The 23,131-nt window shown below is 56.2% G+C and overlaps 1 protein-coding gene across 1 annotated transcript; it reads left to right on the forward strand.

Annotated features, from left to right (window-relative positions):
- Positions 1-2,434: 2,434 nt before the first annotated feature.
- Positions 2,435-23,086, forward strand: ABCA3 (ATP binding cassette subfamily A member 3; the record flags this gene model as incomplete). The annotated part of the gene is made up of 30 exons (XM_079542808.1): positions 2,435-2,488; positions 4,428-4,692; positions 6,509-6,636; positions 6,768-6,933; positions 7,970-8,229; positions 8,837-8,953; positions 9,512-9,632; positions 10,184-10,357; positions 11,039-11,220; positions 12,347-12,493; positions 13,100-13,229; positions 13,597-13,751; positions 14,071-14,226; positions 14,532-14,742; positions 15,061-15,211; positions 15,836-15,934; positions 16,537-16,729; positions 17,556-17,859; positions 18,125-18,398; positions 18,874-19,078; positions 19,182-19,401; positions 19,615-19,773; positions 20,346-20,518; positions 20,715-20,849; positions 20,969-21,163; positions 21,717-21,904; positions 22,002-22,172; positions 22,270-22,457; positions 22,540-22,613; positions 22,955-23,086. 30 exons carry the CDS (start codon positions 2,435-2,437, stop codon positions 23,084-23,086), a joined length of 5,127 nt encoding a protein of 1,708 aa, XP_079398934.1.
- Between the last annotated feature and the right edge of the window lie 45 nt (positions 23,087-23,131).

Here is a 23,131-nt window from a genome sequence, read left to right on the forward strand (position 1 = left end):
CGAGCACAGCTGCTGCTCGCTGCTGTGGGGATCTTCTGCATCTGGTAAGGCTGGTGGGTTTTGCTCAGAGGTTGCATTTGGGCTTTGAATTGGGGATGGTAAAGAGTGTGGCAGGGCAGGAGGATGCTTCAGGGGCTGGATGTGGAGGGCGGGCTGGGCACACGGGTGCTCACTGTGTTACCTGCAGAGCTGTGCGGATCCCACCCAGCACCCAGCTGCTGGAGCTGTGCTGATGGCACATTGTGACATGGATGGTGATAGGCCAAGGGCAATGGTTTTAAACTGAGACAGGGGAGGTTTAGGTTGGATATGAGGAGGGAGGAAGTTTTTCCCCCAGAGGGTGGTGAGGCACTGGCACAGGTTGCCCAAGGAGGCTGTGGATGCCCCATCCCTGCAGGCATTCAAGGCCAGGCTGGATGTGGCTCTGGGCAGCCTGGGCTGCTGGTTGGTGACCTGCACACAGCAGGGGTTGGAACTGATGAGCACTGTGCTCCTTTTCAACCCAGGCCATTCTATGATATGATTCCATGACACGCAGGCATCCCTCGCTGGCTGCAGCCAGACCTCCGTGGGTCTCACAGAACAGCTCGTGCTTCGGCACGGCTGGAGCCGAGCGCATCGCCCGGCAATGGGAGGTGAGGATCTGCGCCCCAGCGCTGCCCTGCTCCTCCTCCCCATCGTAGGGCCGTGCCTGCAGCCGCCTCTCCTCCCTCCCTCTCTCCCGCTGGCCGCTGCTGCTCAGCTGACTGGTGGTGGGGCTGCGGGGCTGGGAGGGACCTCTCCGTCCTCCCGTGGGCAGGGCTGCCTCAACCGCGGCACGGCGGAGGGTTCGCTCCCTCTGCCTGGCACCTGCAGGCCGTGTGGCAGCGCTGGCCTTGTGTTTGCAAGCCGTGCTTTTGTGCAGCATCTGCTGAAAACAAGCTGGCTGCCTGGCTGCCTCTGCTCGAGCAGCGCTGTGAGATCCGAGCATGGGCAGGTGGGGTCTGGGGAGCTGACACCGTGCTGACAGAGCTGGAAACGTGCTGCTGAGCATCTCCTGTGCTGTGTCTGGTAGGTGATGTGTGTGCGTGTGTGTGTGCAGCACGGCTGCGGGGCGCTGCTGTGGGAAGGGGATTTGCTGCTCTCAGCCCACAGCTGCACACTGTCAGTATTTGACTTGAGAGTTTCTTGCCCTCAGCTTTGTGGTTCGCGTTTCTTTGTCCCAGTTGCTGCGTGTGATGAGTTGAAGGGAATTCAGCTGCCTGCCACAAAGACCTGTGGGTTGAGGGCTGTGCAGCAGACGATTGGCGTGTTGCACAGTCCAAGTTCGTGAGCAGGGCTGTGCTTCCTCCTCTGTCCTGCAGCACGAGGTCAGCACAGCTGGGCAGGAGCACTTCCTTGGGAAGCCCCTCAGTGCTCAGGGCTGGCTGAGGGCTGCAGGTTCCTCCAGGGAAGGGAAGGGCTGGGGTGCAGCACTGCAGGGCGCAGACCTTTTCTCACCCTTGCCTCTCACCTGGCATGAGGGTTTGTTTGGGAAGAGCACTGCTGGCATTGCACAACCAGCACTTGTGAAGCCTTCGCAATGCAGGAAGCAGAGGCGCAGCCTAAAATCTTAACCAACCCCACATTAATGGGCTACAAGAGGTTTCATGGCCTCCGTCAGGGCAGGTGTTGTGTTTCTATGCTCCCTCTCTGTAACAAACACATCTCCTTGCCTGTGGCTGGGTAAAGGACCCCTACAGAGGCTGCAGCTGCCTGATGTGGGTCCCAGGGCTACGCAGCAGCTTCCCTGCTATCCCCAGCAGTGAGTGGAAGTGCTGGGGCAAGGCTATGGGGCAGAAGCGTTCTTGCTGTCTCCTGCTGTGCCCACTGCAGTGTCACAGTCTGCGTGGTGGCTGCAGCATCCCATGTGTGTCTGGGCTCAGTGACCACAACATCTCAGTGCTCACAGATTGCGTTTCCAACCAGCAGCTCCCTCACTGCATATCTCTCTGCTCAGGGTCCTGTGGGCCAGGACTGGGCAGCACCAGAAACCATGGCGCCTCTGGCTCTTGAGGGCTCTTAATGACCCTTTCAGAGGGAACAGTGGAGTTATTTTCCATTCTTGTGGGGCTGAGCCAGCTGTTGCGACATCAGGCTGGGAATGGGGAGAGCCGCCCTCCTGGCTGCGGGGGCATGGGATGTTCCTGGATGCACTGAGGTGGCTGCTTTGCTCATGCCATCACTGGGGGTTTCGTGTTGTTGCTCCTGCCTTGCTGCAGGGGTGCAGGTGAGATCTGTGGGGCTCAGCATCCTCTGCCCCACCCTCCACAAGCAGTGAGCCTGGGGCTGAGCAGCTTGCCAGGCTGTGGGGCCTCGTGATGGGGAGGCAGCTCAGGTCTGCAGCACCCTGGTCACTGCTCTCTTCTCTCCACAGAGTCCTGCAGAGCGGCGGCGGTCCCCATCCGATGGGAGGATGGTTGTTCTCAGGCAGTTTGGGCTGCTTCTCTGGAAGAACTACATCCTGCAGGTAGGCTGGCACGGCGCGCTCAGGCACCTGGGCACCACCAAATGTCACTCAGCAGGGGTTGCAGAGCATCCTGGTTCCTGTGCTTGCATGTCAGGGAGGGACGAGCAGGCGTTGCTGCTCTGTCCCCATCTCCTCCCATCCACACTTCACCATTGCCCTCACTTTTATTGGGTGCAGCTTCACTTCCCACAGGCAGGACAACCTACATGGATTTCTGTGTGACAGTGGCTTTCTGAGCTGTCTCACAAACCCTCTGACATCCTCTGGAGGTGGTGATTGCTGTAAACCTACTGTGACCTGGTTGGTTTTTCTCGATTAGTTTGTGCTGTCCTCAGAAGCAGCTTTTAGGGACGCGTGGGCTGCTTTAAACCATACTGTCCTGGCATCTACTCCCATCCCAGCTTTGTGCATGGCAGCTGGTTGCTTAAGGGGCTTAGGGAGCTTAGGGCTCGCTGCCCAGGAGCTGGCCTCCCCCAGTGCCACGAAGGGGCTGTGGACTCCTGGATGCTCAGCCTTTGGCAGAAGATGTGCTCCCGGTGAAGGCATGGAGCTCCACAGCTGTCAGCTGTGCTGTGAAGCTGGGTGCTGGGCCCAGGGCTGAGGACACGCCTTGCTCAGAGCTGTCAGGGGTATGATTATGGATGAGTGTCCCCAGTGCCTCTGAAGCACTGCAGTTTGAGTGACTTGTGCAGTAGCACCAGGCTATGCTGGTAAATGTGTGCTAGCTGCTGAGTTCACAGAGTCAGGCAGTTGTTCTGGAGGCAGTCCAAGGGGCAATTAGAGGGTTAATTTGGTTGTAAATCAGCAGAAGGCAGCTGGTTTGCAAGAGCTGCGTTATAAAACCATCAGACATCTGCAATGCTCGCTTTTATGAGCGTGGCCTTTGGAACACTCCTTTTCCTGCCAGCCCTGCTGCGGTGCTGGGCTTGACCCTGTGCTCCTACTTGGGGCTGTGCCCCTCTCTCTGACGTGGTGCCCAGTGGTCACTGATCCCCTTGGGACCAGCTGGAGCTGATGGCCAAGGAGCTGAATGCCCAGCTTGCTCACTGTTTTCCTCCCATCTGAAAAACAAAACCTTTCTCCACTCTGTAGAGAGCCTGTGAGGTTCTGACCTAATGTGCAGCACCAGTCAGGGGTTGGTGTTGGCAGATCTGAAGGAGCAGCCTTGGAGCACAGCTTTGGAGTGGAGGCAGGGAGGAGACACTGCAAGCTGCGGAGGTGGCCACGTTGGGAAGATAACCTCTTTGGTGCTGCTTGTGCCCTTCTTGTCCCAGCTGTGGCAGACAGAGGCTGCAGTGCCCCTTGCTGCTGTCTGAGCAGGAGCACTTGGAGCACTTGCTGCTTCTGCCAGCACGCACAGCGCCAGGTTCCCACTGAGGCTCTCTGACCTTGGGCACGTGTGGAGAAACCTCAGGAGCTGTAGCTGCAGTGGTTGAGGCTGGGTGAGGTGTATTAGCTGGGGTGCTGGCAGCTCGTGCTGCAGGAGGAAGCACAGGGGGTGCAGCTCCACCCAGTGTCCCATTTCCCCTCCGGTGTTTGGGCCAACTGGGATCTGCTGCCCATGGAGGGGCACAGCATGGCAGCCACCTCCATCCCCCACAGGGCTGAGCTCCCATAGCGGTGCACTGCTGTCTGCCAGCAGCCATGGAAAAGCCCACTTAAAACACTATTTAACACACGGGCTGAGCAACATAGCAGATAGTGGAAAGCTTGCAGTGTCTGGTAGGCAGCTCCTATGGGGGCTGGGGGCCAAGGAGTGGGGCACAGCCGTAGAATCACAGAGTGGTTGGGTTAGAAGGGTGCTGCTGCGGACTGGCTGCCCCAAACTGAGCTTCAGATTCAAGAAGCGTTCTGAGGCGCAGGGTGATTTTGGGGATCCCCTTTCCCTTCTTCCAACGTTGACATTTATTTCCACCCCTCCCTCCCGGCTTTCCCTCAGAAACGTCAGATTTTGGTCACCATCATAGAGATCTGCCTGCCGCTGCTGTTTGCTGCCATCCTGATCGCGCTGAGGCACCGTGTGCACTCCGTCAGCCACCCCAACGCCACCATCTACCCGTCCCTGTCCGTGGATGACCTGCCAGGCTTCTTCTACCGACGACACTCCAGCAACCCCTGGGAGCTGGCGTACGTCCCCTCCAACAGCAGCGCCGTGCAGAGCGTCGCCAGAGCTGTGGAGAGAGCTTTGCCCATCAGCATCCGAGGTGAGCAGAGCTGTGCAGAGGTGCTCAGGGGGTGCTGATGCTTTTGGGGTCTGAGTGCTGGGGCGGCGGGCAGCGCTCTGAGGGCTGAACTTGCCAGCTGGGCTGAGGTGCCCAAAACAGAGCTGTGCCCAGCGGCCTGGTCTTACAGGGAGAATCTGGGCAAAGCAAAATGAGGTTTGGACAAAGGGCATCCAAACGGGATTCATTTATGCCTCATCAATCCGTCTTCCATCCTGGGAATGGATGGGTTGGCTGGAAATTCTCTAATGAATTTTTATGTGGATACATCAGACTGCAGAACGGTTGGGTTGGAAGGGCCCCCCCAGCCCTGCCGTGGGCTGTGCCTCCCAGCTCTGCTGCCCAAGGCCCATCTGTGGCTATGGGCACCTCCAGGGATGAGCACCCACAGCTCTGGGCAGCACTGCCAGCGCCTCCCTGCCCTCTGAGTGAAGGATTTCCTCCTCACCTCTTGCCTAAATCTTCCCTCTTTTAGTTTAAAATCATTTCCCTCTGTCCTACCGCTGTCTGCTGGTGGTGCAGATGCTCTTTTCCAAGGATGCATCAGTTTTGTCAAAATGTCAAGGCAACAGTTTTATTTTTGTTTCACAAAAACTACAGCTCTGATTTTTGTCACATCTTGTTACAGTTCCTATCTAGAAAATTATGGCCTTAAAATAGTTGAAAGTGGCTGTCACTTCCTCACAATGAAGCATTCGGAAATTTCCTTGCCCAGAACATTTTAGCACTTCATGTTTCAAACTGAAGATAATGTGAAAGGAAATCCAACACCAGGCTGTGGGATCTGGTCAACACACCTGAGGGATGGGATGCCATCCAGAGAGACCCAGACAGGCTGAGCAGTGAGCTCAGGTGAACCTCGTGAAGTTCAACTTATCCAATTGCAATGTCTGCACCTGGATTGAGGCAGCCCTCGCTACCAGTACAAGCTGGGGGGTGAAAGGATTGAGCACAGCCCTGCTGAGAAAGGTCTGGGGGTCCTGGTGGGTGGCAGCTAAACACAAGCCAGCAATGTGCCCTCAGCCTGGGCAGCCAACCGTATCCTGGACTGCATGCAGAGCATTGTGGCCTGCAGGGTGAGGGAGGGGACCTGCCCCTCTGCTCTGTGCTGTGAGACCTCACCTGGAGCACTGCATCCAGATGGGGAGTGCTCAGTACAGGAGAGACACGGAGCTGTTGGAGTGCATCCAGAAAAAAGCCACAGAAATGATGCAAGGGATGGAACACCTCTCCTATGGGACCGGCTGAGAGCTGGGGATGTGCAGATGGAGAAGAGAAGGCTGTGAGGGCTGAGAGCCCCCTGTCAGTATCTAAAGGGGAGCTACAGGAAAGAAGGGGACAGACTCTTTATCAGGGTGTGTGGTGATAGAATAAGAGGATATGGTTTCAAGCTTAAAGAGGGGAGATTTAAGTTGGATGTAAGGAAAAGGTCTTTTGCAGTGAGGGTGGTGGTGGACAGGAACAGGTTGCCCCATGATGTGGTTGATGCCCAGTCCCTGGATACCTTCAAGACCAAGCTGGATCAAGACCTGGGCATCCTGATCCAGCTGTGGTGTCCCTGTGCATTGCAGGGAGTTGAACTAGATGGTCTCTAAAGGTCCCTTCCAGCTCTAAGGACTCTGGTTCTGTCCCTGGGGATGGCAGGGCTGCGTCCCGCACGGATTCCCCACCTCCCACATTTGGGACGTTCCAGCTGTGCCTGGGGTGCATCCCTCCTGCCCAGCATCGCAGCTGGGAGCTCAGCACCGCTTTGCTCTGTGCCCACGCGCACCCTGCTCACAACTTTCCTGCCCCACAGCCCAGGGCTTCGCCTCGGAGCGAGAGTTTGAGGATTACGTCCGACGGGACAACCGCTCGGGCAGCGTGCTGGCCGCCGTCATCTTCAAACACCACTTCAGCAGCAGCACAGACCCGCTGCCCCTCCAGGTGAGCAGCTCGGGGCCGGGGCGCTCTGCGTGCAGCCCTCCCAGCAGCTCAACCGCAGCCGCTCCGGGAGCGTAACCCAGGTTTGTGCCTTTGTGGTCAGCCTGACGCGGCCGTCGCTGTTCTCCTGGCAGGTGGACTATGAGCTGCGCTTCAAGTACAGCCCCAGGAACGCCCCACGGAGTGAGCAGACGGGGCTGAACCCCAACCTGGACCGGGACTGGCACACCAGCTACCTCTTCCCACTCTTCCAGCTGCCTGGGCCCCGCGAGGCCAAGTTTGCGGATGGAGGAACGCCGGGTAGGGCTGTCGGGAGGCATTGGGATGCTGCTCTTCTCTCTGTTTGAATGCTTTTTGAATGGTAAAAGCCCAAACCCTCTAGGAGTTCTCATGCTATTTAAAGACTTCAGCTCTGTGGTTTGGGCACAGTTTTTTGACGAAAGCCAAACCTCAGACTGAGCGGGAGGCAGCAGGGCCTTGCAGGAACTGGCACTGGTTCCAGGAGAGCCCTGCTCTCAATCCTGGGAGCTTCCTCTGTGGCTGCAAAGGGGATATTTCTCCCAGTTTTCCTTCTGGCTCCCCAGTGACATCAAGAAAAGGATCGAGAGAGCAGGCAGACTCACTCATCAGTGTGAATAGACTTGAGGACGATAGGACCATATCTCCTAGTTCAAATATTTTGCGGGGTGGGGTGACCAGAAGCTAAGGTCAATTCCCTCATTACAATATTTGTTTAGCAAATTAGTTAATAAAAAACATTGTTAGTGATTACGTATTCTCATCTTTTCCTTATCTGTCCAGTTCATTTTAAGCAACCACCTCTTAAAACGCTCATCTGAGGCTTTCTAAACAGAATCTGAGCTTCATTTTAAGTGGCAGAAATCCCAAATAAAAGCAGAGCAGTAAAAAAGCAGTGAAAGATTTTTTTTGTTTTTTAATGCACAAAACGTTTAAGCCAAATGTGTCAGCAATGGGCTGTATTCCCCCTCACCAAAATACATCCCGAAAAAGGACCACGTGTAAGCTGAGCTCAGTGGCAGTGTTGGTGACTGATGATGACCAAGAATCTCTGTCCTTAGGAAAACAAAAGCATGCGTGCAGAAAGGTTGCAGTTTATGTTGAGGTTTCCTGGCCCCTGCCTTTAAATGAAGATTTCAGTTGCTCTGGAATGGTGGTGCCACAATAGCTGTGTTGGTTTTGCTTTTCTTACAAGCTCTTGTAACGTTTCCTGCTCCTCTTCCCCAGAAGTCCCTCCCATACCAGCTGCCTCTCTTCCAAAGGGGCTGTGCTGTTCTCTGCTTCCCAGGTTTGTATTCCCCATCTTGTTGCCTTGCAGGTTACATCCGGGAGGGCTTCCTGGCGGTGCAGCATGCCGTGGATCGGGCCATCATGCAGTATCACACCAACAGCTCTGCCCCCAGCCTGCTGGAGAACGTCACCGTGGTGGTGCAGCGCTTCCCCTACCCGTCCTATGTCAACGACCTCTTCGTCCTCGCCATCCAGAACCAGCTCCCACTGCTGCTCATGCTCAGCTTCACCTACACCTCGCTCAACATCGTCCGTGCCGTCGTGCACGAGAAGGAGAAGAAGCTGAAGGTAATGTTGGGGCTGCACACCTCCTGTGGTGCGGTGGGCCAGGGGCCAGTAGCTCTCACTGCTGTTGCTGCAGGTACTTTGCACGCTGAGCTGCTCACCCCTTAAATGAGCCAGGCAACGACAGAATCCCCGTTGGCTTTGCAGCTTTGCAGCCAGCACATGGAGGTGGGAGCACATGGAGGCACGCTGGCAATGGGTTAGCAAAGCCCTGGAGGAATGTTGCTAATCCTGCTGCCAGGAGCGGTTGGCCAGACTGCAGGCTGAAGGGCAGCTTGGCAAGGAGCAGCTCTGGCCAGTGCAGGAGTTCAGCATGTGGGAAACAGGGCTTTGGCCTTTTAAATTTAGAAACTCGTGTTTTTGTGCTATGTACGTGTCTGTGTGTGTGTCTGTATGTGGGCAGCAGGGAGCTCAGTTGATGCAGTGCTCATTGCAGCCGGGTCAGGCTGTCCTGCCCCTTCTGCTGCCAGCCCCTCCTGCTGTGCTTCGGGTTCAGCTCAGCTCCTGAGTACCACTCCAATGAGAGTCTCCACCTCCCCTTGCTGTGCCTGCATTCCCGTGCCTGGGTCGTGCGAGTGCAGCCATGGGTGACAGTGTGACCTTCCTGCAGGAATACATGCACATGATGGGCCTCAGCAACTGGTTGCACTGGAGCGCCTGGTTCCTCATGTTCTTCCTCTTCCTGCTGGTGTCTGTGTTCTTTGTCACCGTGCTCTTCTGTGTCAAGGTGAGTGTGTTTCCTCAGGCCAGAAGCTCTGTGCTGGTGGGGCATGAGGGCAGCAGGGCTCCTTTGTCACAGGTTGGTCTGTACCAGTGACTCAGGCCTCATACGTGTGCCTCAGAGCCTGGAGCTGTTGGGTAGACAGAGCCTGAGCACTGCAGAGGGTACCTGAGAGCCCATTTGAGTCCCTCTCAGCTTCAAAGGTGTGAATTGACAACCTTGCACCCAAAGTTGCCTTTGCCAGCAGTTCCTCCCCCAGGAGGAGCAGACCTGTCCCACTGCTGAGCACTACATGCTCAGGGGATGCAGGCTGCCCTCACTGTGCACCCGTGGCACAAGAAGCACGAGGTGGCTCTCTGGGTGCAGAGCACAGTGTCCTCATAGACCCTGCACGGGGACAGCCCTTGTTTCCTCCCTCTGGACTGTTCTCAGAGGGCCTGGGTGTTCCTACCTGCCTCTACATCTGTCTTTAACCACGGAGACCATTAGGCATGGAATGCCCCTGTGTGCCTGCAGCCATGGCCAGCTTTGCCAGCTGCAGAGGTAACTGCTTTTTCTCTGTAGGTGAGTGAACAAGGAGCTGTGCTCACTAGCAGTGACCCCACGCTGGTGTTCACCTTCCTCGCCATCTTCTCCATCTCCACCATCTCCTTCAACTTCATGGTGAGCACCTTCTTCTCCAGAGGTGAGTCCTCCCCGCTTGCCTCCTTGCAGGGCTGGGTCTGCCAACCATGCCATCCCCAGGAGCTGTGCTATAAAACTGTGGATTGATTTGGGTGTTGGGGATACTGGGAGGTCAGTGGTGCATCCAAAGCAGGGCCAGCTCCAGAGCTGCTTGAGATTGCTGCGTGTGGAATAACTTGCTTTGACTGCAGAGCTGGGGGCCCTGTCTTCTTTTTGTTGTTTTTTTTTTTTGGCTGCGTTTTCCACACAATGCTTTGGCAGGAGATGTGTGTACTGTCACTTCTCAATCCATGTCAGCTCATGTGCTGCGGCCTCATTCACCTGCTGTGACCCCAAGGTGTGCTGGGTTGGGCTGGGCTGAGAGCCTCCTCCAATGCTGACTGTGGGGTTGGTACTTCAGCCTTGCTGTGGGGCTGGGGTGAGTCATCATCCGCCTGTAACCATAGCTCCTCCAAAAGCTTGGATGTCCAAGGGTGGCAAGCTGGTGAGAAATGCTCAACAGCACCAATGTGTGGTTGATGTTTCCCCTCCTGCTCTTCTCTGTGCTCACAGCAAATGTCGCAGCTGCTGCTGGAGGCTTCCTGTACTTCTTCTCCTACATCCCCTACTTCTTCATCTCGCCTCGCTACGACCTGATGTCCCACAGCCAGAAGCTGGCATCCTGCCTCATCTCCAACGTGGCCATGGCCATGGGAGCACAGCTCATAGGCATGTTTGAAGGAAAAGGTGAGCACAGGAGCCTCTCTGCCAGGGTGGGTCTGGATGGGCAGTGTGGGGGGCAGAAGGATGTTCAGCAGAGACAGAGCAAGAGCAGGAGAGGCGATTGCTGGGTGCTTTGCAGCTCTGAGCAGCACCAGGGCTCTGCCCCTCTGAACCCATGCATCTGACAGTCATGAAATGAAGCCTGGGCTATTGCCAGACACTTTGATGGCAAAGCTAATTTTCTTCTAAAGGATGCTAATTAATTGCATTTCCTCCGATGTTCGTGTTGGTTTTTTGTTTTGTTGTTGTTGTTCTTTAATTTGTATGTCAATAAGAATTTGCTGTTTGCTCCAACAAAGGCAGTGTTTTTGCAGAGCAGTGTCACTGAAAGGAGCCTGCAGGGGTGGAGGAGCAGCGACTGCAGATGAGATGGTTTCTCCCAGGGCAATTGCAGGGGGTGTGATGAAAGATGTGTAAGGAATGGAGTGGGAACCTTGAGATTTTAGTACGCTTCTGCTCCTCTTTTTTTCTCTACATGTATGAAATGGATACTGTGGGGCCACGTGTGTGCCTTTCATTGTGGAGCAGTGAGTTAGAGCAGGCAGTGCTATCTTACAAGCCTGGGAATGCACTCTGCTCTGCTCCTTCCTCTTGGGGATGAATGAGTTCCCTCAGCAGAGGTGAGCAGCGTCCTGTTCCCTGCAGGGACTGGCATCCAGTGGAGGGACCTCATGAAACCTGTCAGCGTGGATGACAACTTCACCTTGGCACAAGTCCTGGGGATGCTGCTCCTGGATTCAGTGCTCTATGGCCTGGTGGCCTGGTATGTGGAGGCTGTCTTCCCAGGAGAGTACGGCGTGCCTCAGCCCTGGTACTTCTTCCTGACGGTGAGCACTGCTTACACACCCCTCCCAGCAGGGTTTATGGCACAGTTTGATGATGTTCCCTGCTTTTTGCCAATGCAGCAGGTCAGACTAAAGTGAAACAGTGGCACTATCAGCTTCCAGAATTCGAGGTGCTTGCTATGTGTCCTCATTAAAAGAATGATCTAGTCAGCTTTTTTGATGTGACGTACATCTTGCAGGTCTTCTTGGCACGCATGGTGTTACTAACATTGTCTCCATGCCCCCAACATGAGAGAAAAGCATTAACTTCTTCACCCTGCACTGGAGAGAAGCCTGGGGTGGGAGTCAGCAGGTGGTCACTTGGGATTGCCCTGAGCAGTGAGGTTTGGCTGGGTCTGCCCCGAGCCATCACCAGCAGCCACAGGGGGGGGATATGGCTGCAGGTTGTCACCCATCAGCTGTGCTGCTGTCACTGCCAGCCCGGTGCCATCACCAGGTCTGGTGTCATCCTCAGCCTGTCACTGTTGTGTGACAGAATCCCCTGAGCCGCAGTGACAGCAACGCTTCTGACTGTAAGCATTGGGAGGCTTTTCCTCCTTCTCTCTCAATTCCTTATTGCACCATGGTTTCAACTCCTTTTCTGTAGCTAGACTTGTGCAGAGCTCTTGGTGAAGCAGGAATGCAGCTGTCTGCCAAAAGCCCCCATGGGCTGGAAGGCTGTCGTACCGTGCTGCAGCTCAGTGCTGCCCTGTGCTGGGCACGTCGCTCTGTTGCCCTCGTTCTTACAAAGCCAGGTCCAAAAGGGTGAAACTGCAGCACTGGACTCTCGCCCATTTCTGTTACAGGATGCAAGGGTTTTTTTGGAGTGGTTATTTGTTGCATTTGCTCTTCAGGCTCTTCTGGGCGAGGTGCTTCTCCCTGAGCAGTTTTATTTCTTGCTGCCACATTGGCCTTTCCTGTGGAAATGAAGACAGGGAAAAGTCACAGGGAGAGGCAGCCAGGGGATGGCAGGAGGTGCAGCTCTGCCCTCTGGTTACTCTGCCTGCACTGCCCAGCATCTGATGGGCCAGGAAGAGCAACCTTGCAGTGGGGCACCTGCGTGGCAGAGCAGTGGGCAATGAGTTGGTGTGGGCCCGTGCCTGAGGCTTTTTCTGTCTTCTCCTGTCAGCCCTCCTACTGGTGTGGGCAACCCAGGACTGTCATTGGAAAAGAGAAGGAGGAGGAGGAGGACCCTGAGAAAGCCCTGAAGAGCCAATACATCGAGGAGGAGCCTGCTGACCTCGTGTCAGGGATCAAAATCAAGCACCTTTCCAAGGTATTACCTTCACAGCACAAGCACTAGGGCAGCTGTTGGTCCTGTGCTCCCCAGTGCTATTTCTGCATTAGAGCAGCTCTTGGCCACATAGCTTCTGCAAGGAGCACAACTCAGGTCTTTTCCTGCTACAGTTTTTCAAGCAGCCTCGCAGCACCCTGGGCTTGCAGCATGCCTTGATCCTCACTGTGTAAGGCTGTGGGCAAACTGCAGCCTCACCCTGCAGTGCTGGAGCACGGTGGTCCAGGAAGAGCAGTCCTAGAATGGTGTATGCTCACCCACACAACAGCACTGCCCACTGCATGGTGGGCATGTCGTTTGTTTTCTGAACGCTGCCACCTGCAGGGAGCTTACCCATGTTTGCTGCCCTCTGCTCCTCAGGCCCTGTAGTGTGGGGAGGGACCTTTCCCAGAGCTAGCATCTTTTAGCTGTGGGCTGAAGTTTGGTACCTACAAGTGAGTGATGTCTGCACTGAGCCTGCTGGACACTGCTGTCTAATGCCAACCGCAGTGATTATCATGGCCTTGCACTGCCTGGAGGTGCAGAGGGAGCAGATCTGACAGCACTCGCTGTGAATACAGCATCAACTTGTTAATGTGATCTCCACAGGTCTTCAAAGTGGGAAACAAGACAAAAGAGGCAGTGAAAGACTTGACAGTTAACATGTATGAAGGGCAGATCACTGTCCTGCTGGGACACAACGGTGCTGGGAAGACCACCACTCTGTCCATGCTCACAGGTAGGAGCTGTGAGCTGCCATGGGGCTGGCATGTGGCAGGGGCAGCTGCTGGGGTCCTGCAGGCAGGGCTTGTGGCATTTCTGGGGGAGCAGAGCTGTGCCTCATCTCTTCAACTGGGGAGGGGTTTTGTTCTTCCCTGCTGCACCCTGGACTCACTGAGCTGTCAGATGAGATGGTGCAGTTATGATGGGGATGGCTGGGAGCTGTGTTGCTGCCTGGAGAGATGGAGGGAGCTGAGCGATCAGCCCCAGGGTGACACCAGGACAGAGGCTGTGCAGGTCACAGGCAGTCTGACACCTCTGTGTCCTGGCTGACTGCTGCAGCCTGTCTGGCAGAGCAACACAAGCTCATGGGTCGCTCCTCCCAGGTCTGTACTCCCCAACAAGTGGGCAGGCGTACATCAACGGCTATGAGATCTCACAGGACATGGTCCTGATCCGCCGGAGCCTGGGGCTGTGTCCGCAGCACGACGTGCTCTTCGACAACATGACAGTGGAGGAGCACCTCTACTTCTATGCAGGGGTGAGTGCAGTGCTGGGGGCACTGCCTGGCAGTGCATGCAAAGCTGGTGCTGGGGTGGGTGGGTGGGCAGCATGGGGCTCACTGGGGTGGCAGCACGCACTGCTCACAGGTCTGTCATCATGCAGGCTGGGGGTGATGCCCAGAGGGTGGGCAGAGGCCATCTCTGTACTGCCTTGCCTTTCTGCCTGCATGCGGGAGGGTGCGTGGAGTGGGGACTGTGGTCGGGTTCAGCAGCCAGTGGCTGATGAGGTGGGAAGGATCTTTGCTGGGGATGTTTGCCACTGCAACTGTGCTTAACCTCCTTCCCCTCGTGTGGCAGCTGAAGGGATACCCAGCCTCCAAGTGTCCCGAGGAGATCAACCACATCCTGCGGATCCTCAACCTGGAGGACAAGCGGCACTCGCTGACCAAGGCGCTCTCTGGTGGCATGAAGCGCAAGCTGTCCATTGGCATCGCCCTCATCGGGGACTCCAAGGCAAGCAGCTGTTGTGGGATTCACTGAGAATCCTTCTCTTGGGGCCAACAGGGGCTCTTGTCTCTGAGGTTGTCCCTTACCTGTTGTGGGCCAGTGAAGTGGCAGCGAGGAGGAGGCAGGAGCACTGCCATGAAAGGGGACAGCGCTGAGCCCTGTTCCCCAGAGCTCCGGAGCAGCTGTGCTGCTTGGATACTCCTCCAGACAAGACTGCTGTGTGCACACTGGGAGCTCGGGGCTTCTGGATCCAGAGCAGATCTCTGGCACTGCTGTGCCTCTCTTGACCAGCGCTCATCTCCGATGTGCAGGTGGTGATGCTGGATGAGCCAACGTCAGGGATGGATCCAGCTTCTCGCAGGGCCACCTGGGACCTCCTCCAGCAGCAGAGGAGCAACCGCACCATCCTGCTGACCACACACTTCATGGATGAGGCTGACCTGCTGGGGGACCGCATAGCTATCATGGCCAAGGGCGAGCTGCAGTGCTGTGGCTCCTCCCTCTTCCTCAAACGTAAATATGGTAAGGAAGGAGCAGGCAGGTTGTGCTAGAGTGTTTGTTCCTGCCCTCCCCTTCATGCTGTTATGCCTGTTTGAAGGCTGGAACCCACACTCACTCCTCACAGCTGCATAGCTAGTTGCTCAGAGCTGGCTGGTGCTGCAAAAGGCTTTGCTTTGTACTTGCTTTCAGCCCTTCTCACTGGCCTTTGTGTTCCCTGCAGCCCATGCAAAGCCAGCAAGGCCCTGTGGTGCTCAGCAGCCCCTCTGTGCTCCAGCACCTCAGAGCCATGGCTGGCCCGGGCTGTGCTGTGACTTACCCTCCTTTCCCCTCTCTTCTCAGGGGCTGGATACCACATGGTGATGGTGAAGGAGCCGTACTGTAACCTGGGGGAGATCTCCCGCCTCATCTGTCAGTACGTGCCCAACGCCACCATGGAGAGCAATGCTGGGGCAGAGCTGTCCTTCATCCTGCCCAAAGAGAGCACTCATAGGTAACAGCATCATCTGCCCTCCCTCTGTGCACGGATCCCCCTGTGCACACTGAGGCCTGGCTGCTGTAATCATGGGCTAGCTGGGAATGGAGCTGCTCTCCACGTCTTGGAAGGTGCAGGGGGACATGCAAGGGTACAGCTGCAGTGCTGGTCCAGGGAAAGTGGCTTTGGTTCCTCCTCTCACCACGGTCCTCTCTTGAGTCTGCTGCTGTGCTGCTGTCTCGCCAGCATGCCTGCCATGCAGTGACTGCATGGGATGAGGTGTGGGAGGCTGGGAGCATTGAGTCTCTGGATAGCGTGGTGTAACAAGGATGGCCGAGGCTACCTGTGCAAAAGCAGCAGCAGAAAATGGAGCCTGAAATCTGCTCCTGGGGGGAGGAGGGGGCTCAATGCTGCAGAAGCAGCACCCAGAGCATCGTAAGATCTTTTATCTCCTCTGACTAGGCTAAAATCCGGGGCCTGAGGATACGTGATGCCACGTTGTGCAGCTTTATCTGCTGTCCATTAAGCCATCATTGTGGGTGGTGTCTCCACCCAGCTCTGGGGAGCTCTGCCTGGTGGAGCTGGCCTTATGCCAGCAGAAAGGGCGAGCAGCAAAACCTGACACCTCATTTATCCTTGCAGGTTTGAGGCCCTATTCACAGAGCTGGAGCTGAAGCGGGAGGAGCTGGGCATTGCCAGCTATGGGGCCTCGGTCACCACCATGGAGGAAGTCTTCCTGAGGTGGGGAGCTGGCAGGCCTGGATGGCAGCAGGGACCTGGGCTGTGGTCCAGCTGGTGGGAGGAGCAGTGTGCACGTGGGGAGGAGCTGGTCCTCCATCTCAGGGTCAGTCCTTGGAAGCAGGTGCTCAGGGTGCCTTCAGGGCTGGCAGCACAACCCGTGTGCTTTAATCATTTTCTGTGAGAGCTTTCATGAGGGGTATGGGCCTGGGATCAGGGCAGTGTGTGGGCTGGGCTGGGGTCTGTGACTGGAAACACGAAGTCCAAATCTGAGTGTGAAGTCCCACTAAGCTCCTCTTCCGCCTTTTCCCTGCAAAAACGAACATGAGTTTTGATTACATTAAAAGGACAAAAGCCAAACCACAATTGCAACTGTGGAAGAAACTTCATGCAGGCAGCACTCTCCTCCCATAAGCCCTTTACTGAGTTCTATGTCTTAACGCCCAGACTGGGAGAAAAACAGCTGCCTGGGGAAGAGAAGGAAGTTTGAAAACTCAACCTGGCACAAACTGCACTTGAGCTGTGTCTGCACATGTGGGTTTTGTCTCTTGAGCTTGATCCTCTCTGGGTTGGTGCCTCACCGTCTGTTCTCCATCCTGGCACAGGGTTGGGAAGCTGGTGGACTCCAGCATGGACATCCAGGCCATCCAGCTGCCTGCTCTGCAGTACCAGCACGAGCGGCGCTCCAACGACTGGGCCATGGATGACTCCAGCAGCCTGAGTGGGATGACAGACATGACAGATGACAGCGGGGCACTCATTACAGAGGACTGCTCCAGCATCAAGCTCAACACTGGGGTGAGTGCGGGGTGTCAGTGCCACAGGAATGGCGCCTGTGGGACCTGTGCACTGTTTTACTGTACAGAGCCTGCCTGTGGCCAGTCTGACCCTGTGTAATTTGGGAGTTGTGAATGTAGAAGTGAACTCTGAAACTTCAGTGCACATTGTTTCAAGAGTTGCTTGGGGTTGGTTGCTGGGCTGGGTCTCTGCTATCCTTTTTATGTTAATTCTTCACTGTAGAGATGCCTTGTTTTGAAGATATCCAGATGATTCCTGCTCATTTATCACCTGCTATTGCTAAATCCCTTGGCATTTCCAGCAGGGAGATGAGAAAAACAATTTTCCTTCCCTCGCTGAGCCCTTCACGGCCTGCTGCCTCACGCCTGTGATAAGTTGCCTTGTCCTTCTCAAGGGCATATCTACAACCAGAAAGACAGAAAGATGTTTGTGGTTTAAAAAGCAAAGAAGGTGCTTGCTTGCATGGGCCGGGTGTCTCAGCCTGGCCGCTTTGACATGTTGCTGTGCTGCACCAACCCCATTTGTGAATCTCCAGTGCTGAGCTTCGAGCAGAGGTCAAGGTCCTGTCCGAAGCTGGTATTTAGCACCTGAGCCCCCAAAGTGCCTGCTTCCCATTGGGAAGCTATGGATTTTGGGCAGCTGACTTGCTGCACTGAATCAAGCAACTATCCTGCTCACTGCTTTGCTGCAAGCAGGTGCTGGGGCAAGCTGTGGACTGATGGAGGAGGAAGGGACAGGGAGGGGGCTTTGGACTCACACCCTCCATGCAGGACGATGGCTGCCCGTGGTGGCAGGGCAGGCTCTGACCTGGCTTCTCCCTTCCCAGTTCTACCTGTGCTGCCAGCAGTTCTACGCCATGTTCATGAAGCGAGCTATGTACAGCTGGCGCAACTGGAAGATGGTGGCAGCGCAGTTCCTCGTGCCTCTCATCTTCACTGCCTTCGCCCTCATCGTGGCCAAGACCTTCCCTGGGCCCAGGGACTCCTCCATGCTGAGGCTGACCCTGGAGCCCTATGGGCAGACCATCGTGCCTTTCTCCGTCCCCACCGCCTCAGGGCTGCCGCAGAAGCTGGCAGAGCAGTTCGTGGAGCTGCTGGATGCCCAGCACCAGTCACCACTGGAGGTGCCAGGTGAGGCTTAGTGGGGGCTTTTCCTGCCAGGGCTGGATCCCGTTTGGCATATCCTATGGTATCATGTCCTGCACAAGGGGGTACTGCAGCTGGCTCCTGCCCCTCCTCCCCTGGGCAGACCTGTGTTCTCTGTAGCACTGTGTTTGTGGCCACCATTAGGGCAGGGTGGGCAACAAGGGTCGGCGCTGCTGGGGTTTTCTCCAGTTGGCCTCAATCACCTTCCTTTTGCCTGGAGTCCCCTTGTAACAGCAGCGGTGTTCTGCAGGTGGCCTGGAGGAGTACCTCATCTCAAGAGCATCCGAGGAGGGGGGGGCCTTCAATGAGCACTACATCGCCGCTGCCTCCTTCGAAGGAGTTGACAACCACACGGTGGTCACTGCACTGTTCAACAACCAGGCCTACCACTCTCCAGCCACCGCCCTCATGTTGGCTGACAACGCTGTCTTCAGGGGGCTGATGGGCCCCAACGCTTCCATCACAGTCACCAACTACCCTCAGCCCCGCAACATCACCGAGAAGGCCAAGGACCAGCTCATGGAGTAAGTCTGTTTGCCTGGTGCTTGCGTTCCTGCTAGGGCTCACAGCACGCGTTTGGCACACATTGGCTTGATTGTGCTGGCAGAAGACTCAGACAAGAGTTTCTCAGACCTCAGCGTGGCTGAGATTGCGCTCTGGAGGCAGGGTAGCAAAGCTGTGTGGCTGACTGACCTGCCTTAAGCCTGGCAGCCTGTAGCTCAACACACACAACTCAGTGGTTGGGGGTTCCCCTTTAGAAGCTCGCAGCCTGTGGCTGGGGACCCTTTCCCTGCAGAGCTCAGCTGCTGGACGGCAGAGGAGCTGTGTGGCTGTGCAGCCCATGGAGCCAGGGCCTGGGCATCATGTCTTCCAGAGGGATGATGCGTGGGACCTGGCAGTGTTGTGCTGGGGCAGTGCAGCTGTGTTGTCCCTCACGTAGCCTCAGCGTCGGTCTGTCACGCTGTTGCTGTTCTAACCGCTGCTGCTGCTCCCCTGCAGAGGCCAGACCGGGTTTGCCATCGCCATCAACTTGCTGTACGGCATGGCCTCGCTCGCCAGCACCTTTGCTCTCCTGCTGGTCAGTGAGCGGGCCATCAAGGCCAAGCACGTCCAGTTTGTCAGCGGCGTCTACGTGGTCAACTTCTGGCTGTCAGCCCTGCTCTGGGACATCATCAACTTCCTCATTCCGTGTGCTCTGATGCTGGTAAGTCACCTCTGACAGCCTCATCCCTCCTGTCACAGGAGCTGGGGTGGCATCATTTGCTCTCGAGACAAACGTGCTCTCTCCTCACGTTGCTGCACCCCAGGTGATATTCCAGGCGTTTGATGTGCAAGCCTTCACCCAAGACAGCCACCTCGTCGATGTGATGTTGATCTTCCTCCTTTATGGCTGGGCCATCATCCCCCTTATGTACCTCCTCAGCTTCTTCTTCTCAGTGGCAGCCACAGCCTACACCCGTCTCACCATCTTCAACATCCTCTCGGGCACAGCCACCTTCCTTGCTGTCACCATCATGAGCATCCCAGGTGGGTCAGTCCCTGCCCAGCCCTGCACCCTGTCACCACAAAGAAGAAAGCCCCTGAGAGGGCTCTGTCACATTTAGGTCCTGGGGCTGTCCCATGCATCAGAAAAACCTAAACAGCCCCTTCTCACCAATTAAACGTGACAAAATGTGTTGGTTCTCTTTCTGAGATATATCAGGGTCTTTCTCTAAACCCAATCTGTTGATCCTCTTTCAGAGTTAGGCTTGGTGGACCTCTCCAGAACTCTGGATAAAATCTTTCTCACCTTACCCAATTACTGTTTGGGTCAGTGCATCAGTGACTTCTACCAGAACTATGAGTTCATTCAGTTCTGCACCTCTTCTGTTGAAGCCATCTTCATATGCAAGGCATTCAGTGAGTCCCCTCATCGCCTGCCCCTGCTGCCCTTCCCTCCTCCTCATCTGCAGCCACACTGGGCTCCCTGTGGGGTGGGCAGGGGGCTGGGAGCGTTGGAAAGGCTGGTGTGGGACCAGCAGGGCTGGGGGTTTGGCATTCCCTACCAGTGCCTGGGGAGGAGATGCTCGCCTGAACAGGTGGCTGTGGTGTCACGGGGCCTTTAACCCAGCCTGGGCAGTAATTCCAGTGGCATTTTAAAGCAGAAGGAGCATTTGATAGTGACAGCAATCTAGTTAAGGAATCTTTTTTCTTACTACTGATTTGGAGGAAAATGTAAAATAAGGAAGGTTTCACAGAGCTCCCAAGGCAACCCAGTCGTGGTCCTGATAGATCTCCTGTCTCCTCTGTGTGCCTTCAGTGAGCATCTACTTGGGGTCAGGAGCTGAATCCTCCAGGGAGAAGTGCTGGAAAGAGCTGTGGGCAGGGATCCCAGTGTGGGCTGGGGTGGAGCTGAGGCTGGCAGAACTCCCAGCTTTCTCTGAAACTTTTCTCCCTGGAGTAGAGATTGATTTGACTTTGTTCCGATCCAGATATCAGCTATCAGGTGAACTACTTTTCCTGGGAGTCGCCTGGGATCGGGCGATACCTGACCTCCTTGACCGTCCAGGGTTTCTCCTTCCTCTTCCTCCTCTTTCTCATTGAGACAAACCTTCTCTGGAGACTGAAAACTTTGGTCTGTGGCATCTGCAGGCGGCGGAAATGGGTGAGCTGAAGCCTGTGGGAGGCAGCAACGTGGTGCAGGTCCTGTGGAGCGTGCGGGAGGGCAGAGAGGCGTGCTGTCCCTATTGAGAGAGGGCTGATGGAGCAAGTGGCTCCTGCGTGAGCTGGGAGTGCCTGTCTGGACAAAGCTGCTGATCCCACAGCAGCAAGGTGACAGTGGTTTTCCGCCCTGTGTTCAGGTGGCACTGCTGAACAGTGTGTCTGTGTTGCCTGAGGACCGGGATGTGGCAGATGAGAGGAAAAAGGTTTTGGAGTCACCACCAGAGCTGCTGTCATCACTGAGCAGCCCTCTGGTCATCAAGGAGCTCACTAAGGTGAGGAGCACGTGGCCCTTCTGGAGCACCGTGCTGTGAGCACGGCCTGCTGGCCTTGCTGTGCCCTCAGATGCCTTGCATGTGATGTGACCAGCATGCTCACACCTTGCCATCCCCAGGTCTATGACAGCCGGGAATCCCTGCTGGCAGTGGACAGGATCTCTTTGGCAGTCAGCAAAGGGGAATGCTTTGGTCTTCTTGGCTTCAACGGAGCAGGCAAAACCACCACATTCAAGATGCTGACGGGTGATGAGAGCATCACGTCGGGGGATGCCTTCGTGGATGGCCACAGCATTCTGGCCAACATCAAGAAGGTACTGAGGGCTGCAGGGGCAGCACATTGTGTCCTACGTCTGCCTGGGCTCAGCCCCTTGTGAGTGCCCCTGGGGAGGGCACGGCTGTGGGTGCCAGGGATGCGGTGCACCAGGGATGTGGTGGTCTGATCTGGTCCAGCTTTCCCTGTTAATCTGGTCACTTGAAAGCAGTCCTGTGGAGAAAAGACTAGCAGATATGAAATGAAGGGAAACCTCACAAACCTTCTGAGGGTGGCAAAGGCTTCGTTAAAACTGTTTAGCTCTCTGGCTATGTGGAAAATGTGATCTAGTGCAGTTAGATGGTGGCAAGTGAGATTTCCAGACCTCTGACAGCTGAGAATTGCCCAGGCAATTGCAAGGCCAGAGATGAGTCACAAACTGACCCACCCTGAGCACGGATCAGGGTTTTGATTCAATCCCTGGATGCACGCATCTCTGCCAGCCCTAGGCACCCTGTGATATTGAGCCTTGTAGCAAAGCTCCGTGGGTGCCAGGGCCTCTCCCAGGGCAGAGCTGCAGCTGAGCCAACCCCTCAGCTTCTTCGTGCCCCCAGGTGCAGCAGCGGATCGGCTACTGCCCTCAGTTTGATGCCCTGCTGGAGCACATGACGGGCCGTGAGACGCTCAGCATGTACGCCAGGCTGCGGGGCATCCCTGAGCGTTACATCGGCAGCTGCGTGGAGAACATGCTGAGGGGGCTGCTGCTGGAGCCCCACGCCGACAAGCTTGTCAGGACCTACAGGTGAGACGAGGCTCCAGGGGGCGAAAGCTCCCCCCGGCTGGGGGATTCTGCCGTGCCTGGCTTTCCTGTGCTCAATGCTCCCCTCTCTCCCCCACAGCGGTGGTAACAAGCGGAAGCTGAGCGCTGGCATTGCCCTTATTGGTGGCCCCCCCGTCATCTTCCTGGATGAACCCTCCACTGGTATGGACCCCGTGGCCCGGCGTCTGCTCTGGGACGCGGTGACTCGGACACGGGAGTGTGGCAAATCCATCATCTTCACCTCCCACAGGTGAGTGTCCCAGCAGTGCCCGGCCCCGCAGCTGGTCAGGCGGAGCTGGGGGTCCTGCTGCCCCCACCCCGCTCAGCAATTCCCTCCCATCCCACAGCATGGAGGAGTGCGAGGCGCTGTGCACGCGGCTGGCCATCATGGTGAACGGGCAGTTCAAGTGTCTGGGCAGCCCCCAGCACCTGAAGAGCAAGTTTGGCAGTGGCTACACCTTGCTGGCCAAAACGCGGACTGATGAGGAGGGCGAGCTGCAGGCCTTCAAGGCCTTCGTGGAGAAGACTTTCCCAGGTACCTGACCTGCTAGGCAGGGTGTGTATGTGAGCTTCCCCCATTTCACAGCTCACAGCCTCTCTCTGCTGGTCTCTCACAGGCAGTGTCCTGAAGCACGAGCACCAGGGCATGGTGCACTACCACTTGACCAACAAGAACCTCAGCTGGGCGCAGGTAAGGGATGCTGGAGCACGTGTGATACGTGGGAAGAGAAGGGAGGGGAGGAGGGGGAGTGGCCACTTTGCACAGTGGTGATGGAAGGGCTGTGTTTGCTTGTTGCATCCTTCCCAACCCGTATCTCCCTCCTGGGAAGTACAGTGCTGGTTCTGCGTGGGCTCAGAGCCACCTGAGCCTGCAGTGTCTGAGCCTTGCTGTTCCCTGCTGGACCCCAGCCCAGGGGACGTGTGCTTCATAATGGAGTTGGACACCCTGCCCCGTGGTCTCCATGGGGAAAGCTTGACTCCTATGCTGGGGGTACCTGACAGTAACTGATGCTGCTGTGCCATTCCCTGCAGGTCTTTGGGGCCTTGGAGAAAGCCAAAGAGAAGTATCGCTTAGAAGACTATTCAGTTAGCCAGATATCCCTGGAGCAAGTCTTCATGAGCTTCACTCGCTTCCAACACTACACAGAGGACAGAGGGAAATGAGCAAGAGCCCTTCACGTCCTCCTTCATGGACTGGCCCCGCCGCCT

The sequence above is a fragment of the Tetrao urogallus genome (assembly GCF_951394365.1).
Source record: "Tetrao urogallus genome assembly, chromosome: 15".
Classification (NCBI taxonomy): domain Eukaryota; kingdom Metazoa; phylum Chordata; class Aves; order Galliformes; family Phasianidae; genus Tetrao; species Tetrao urogallus.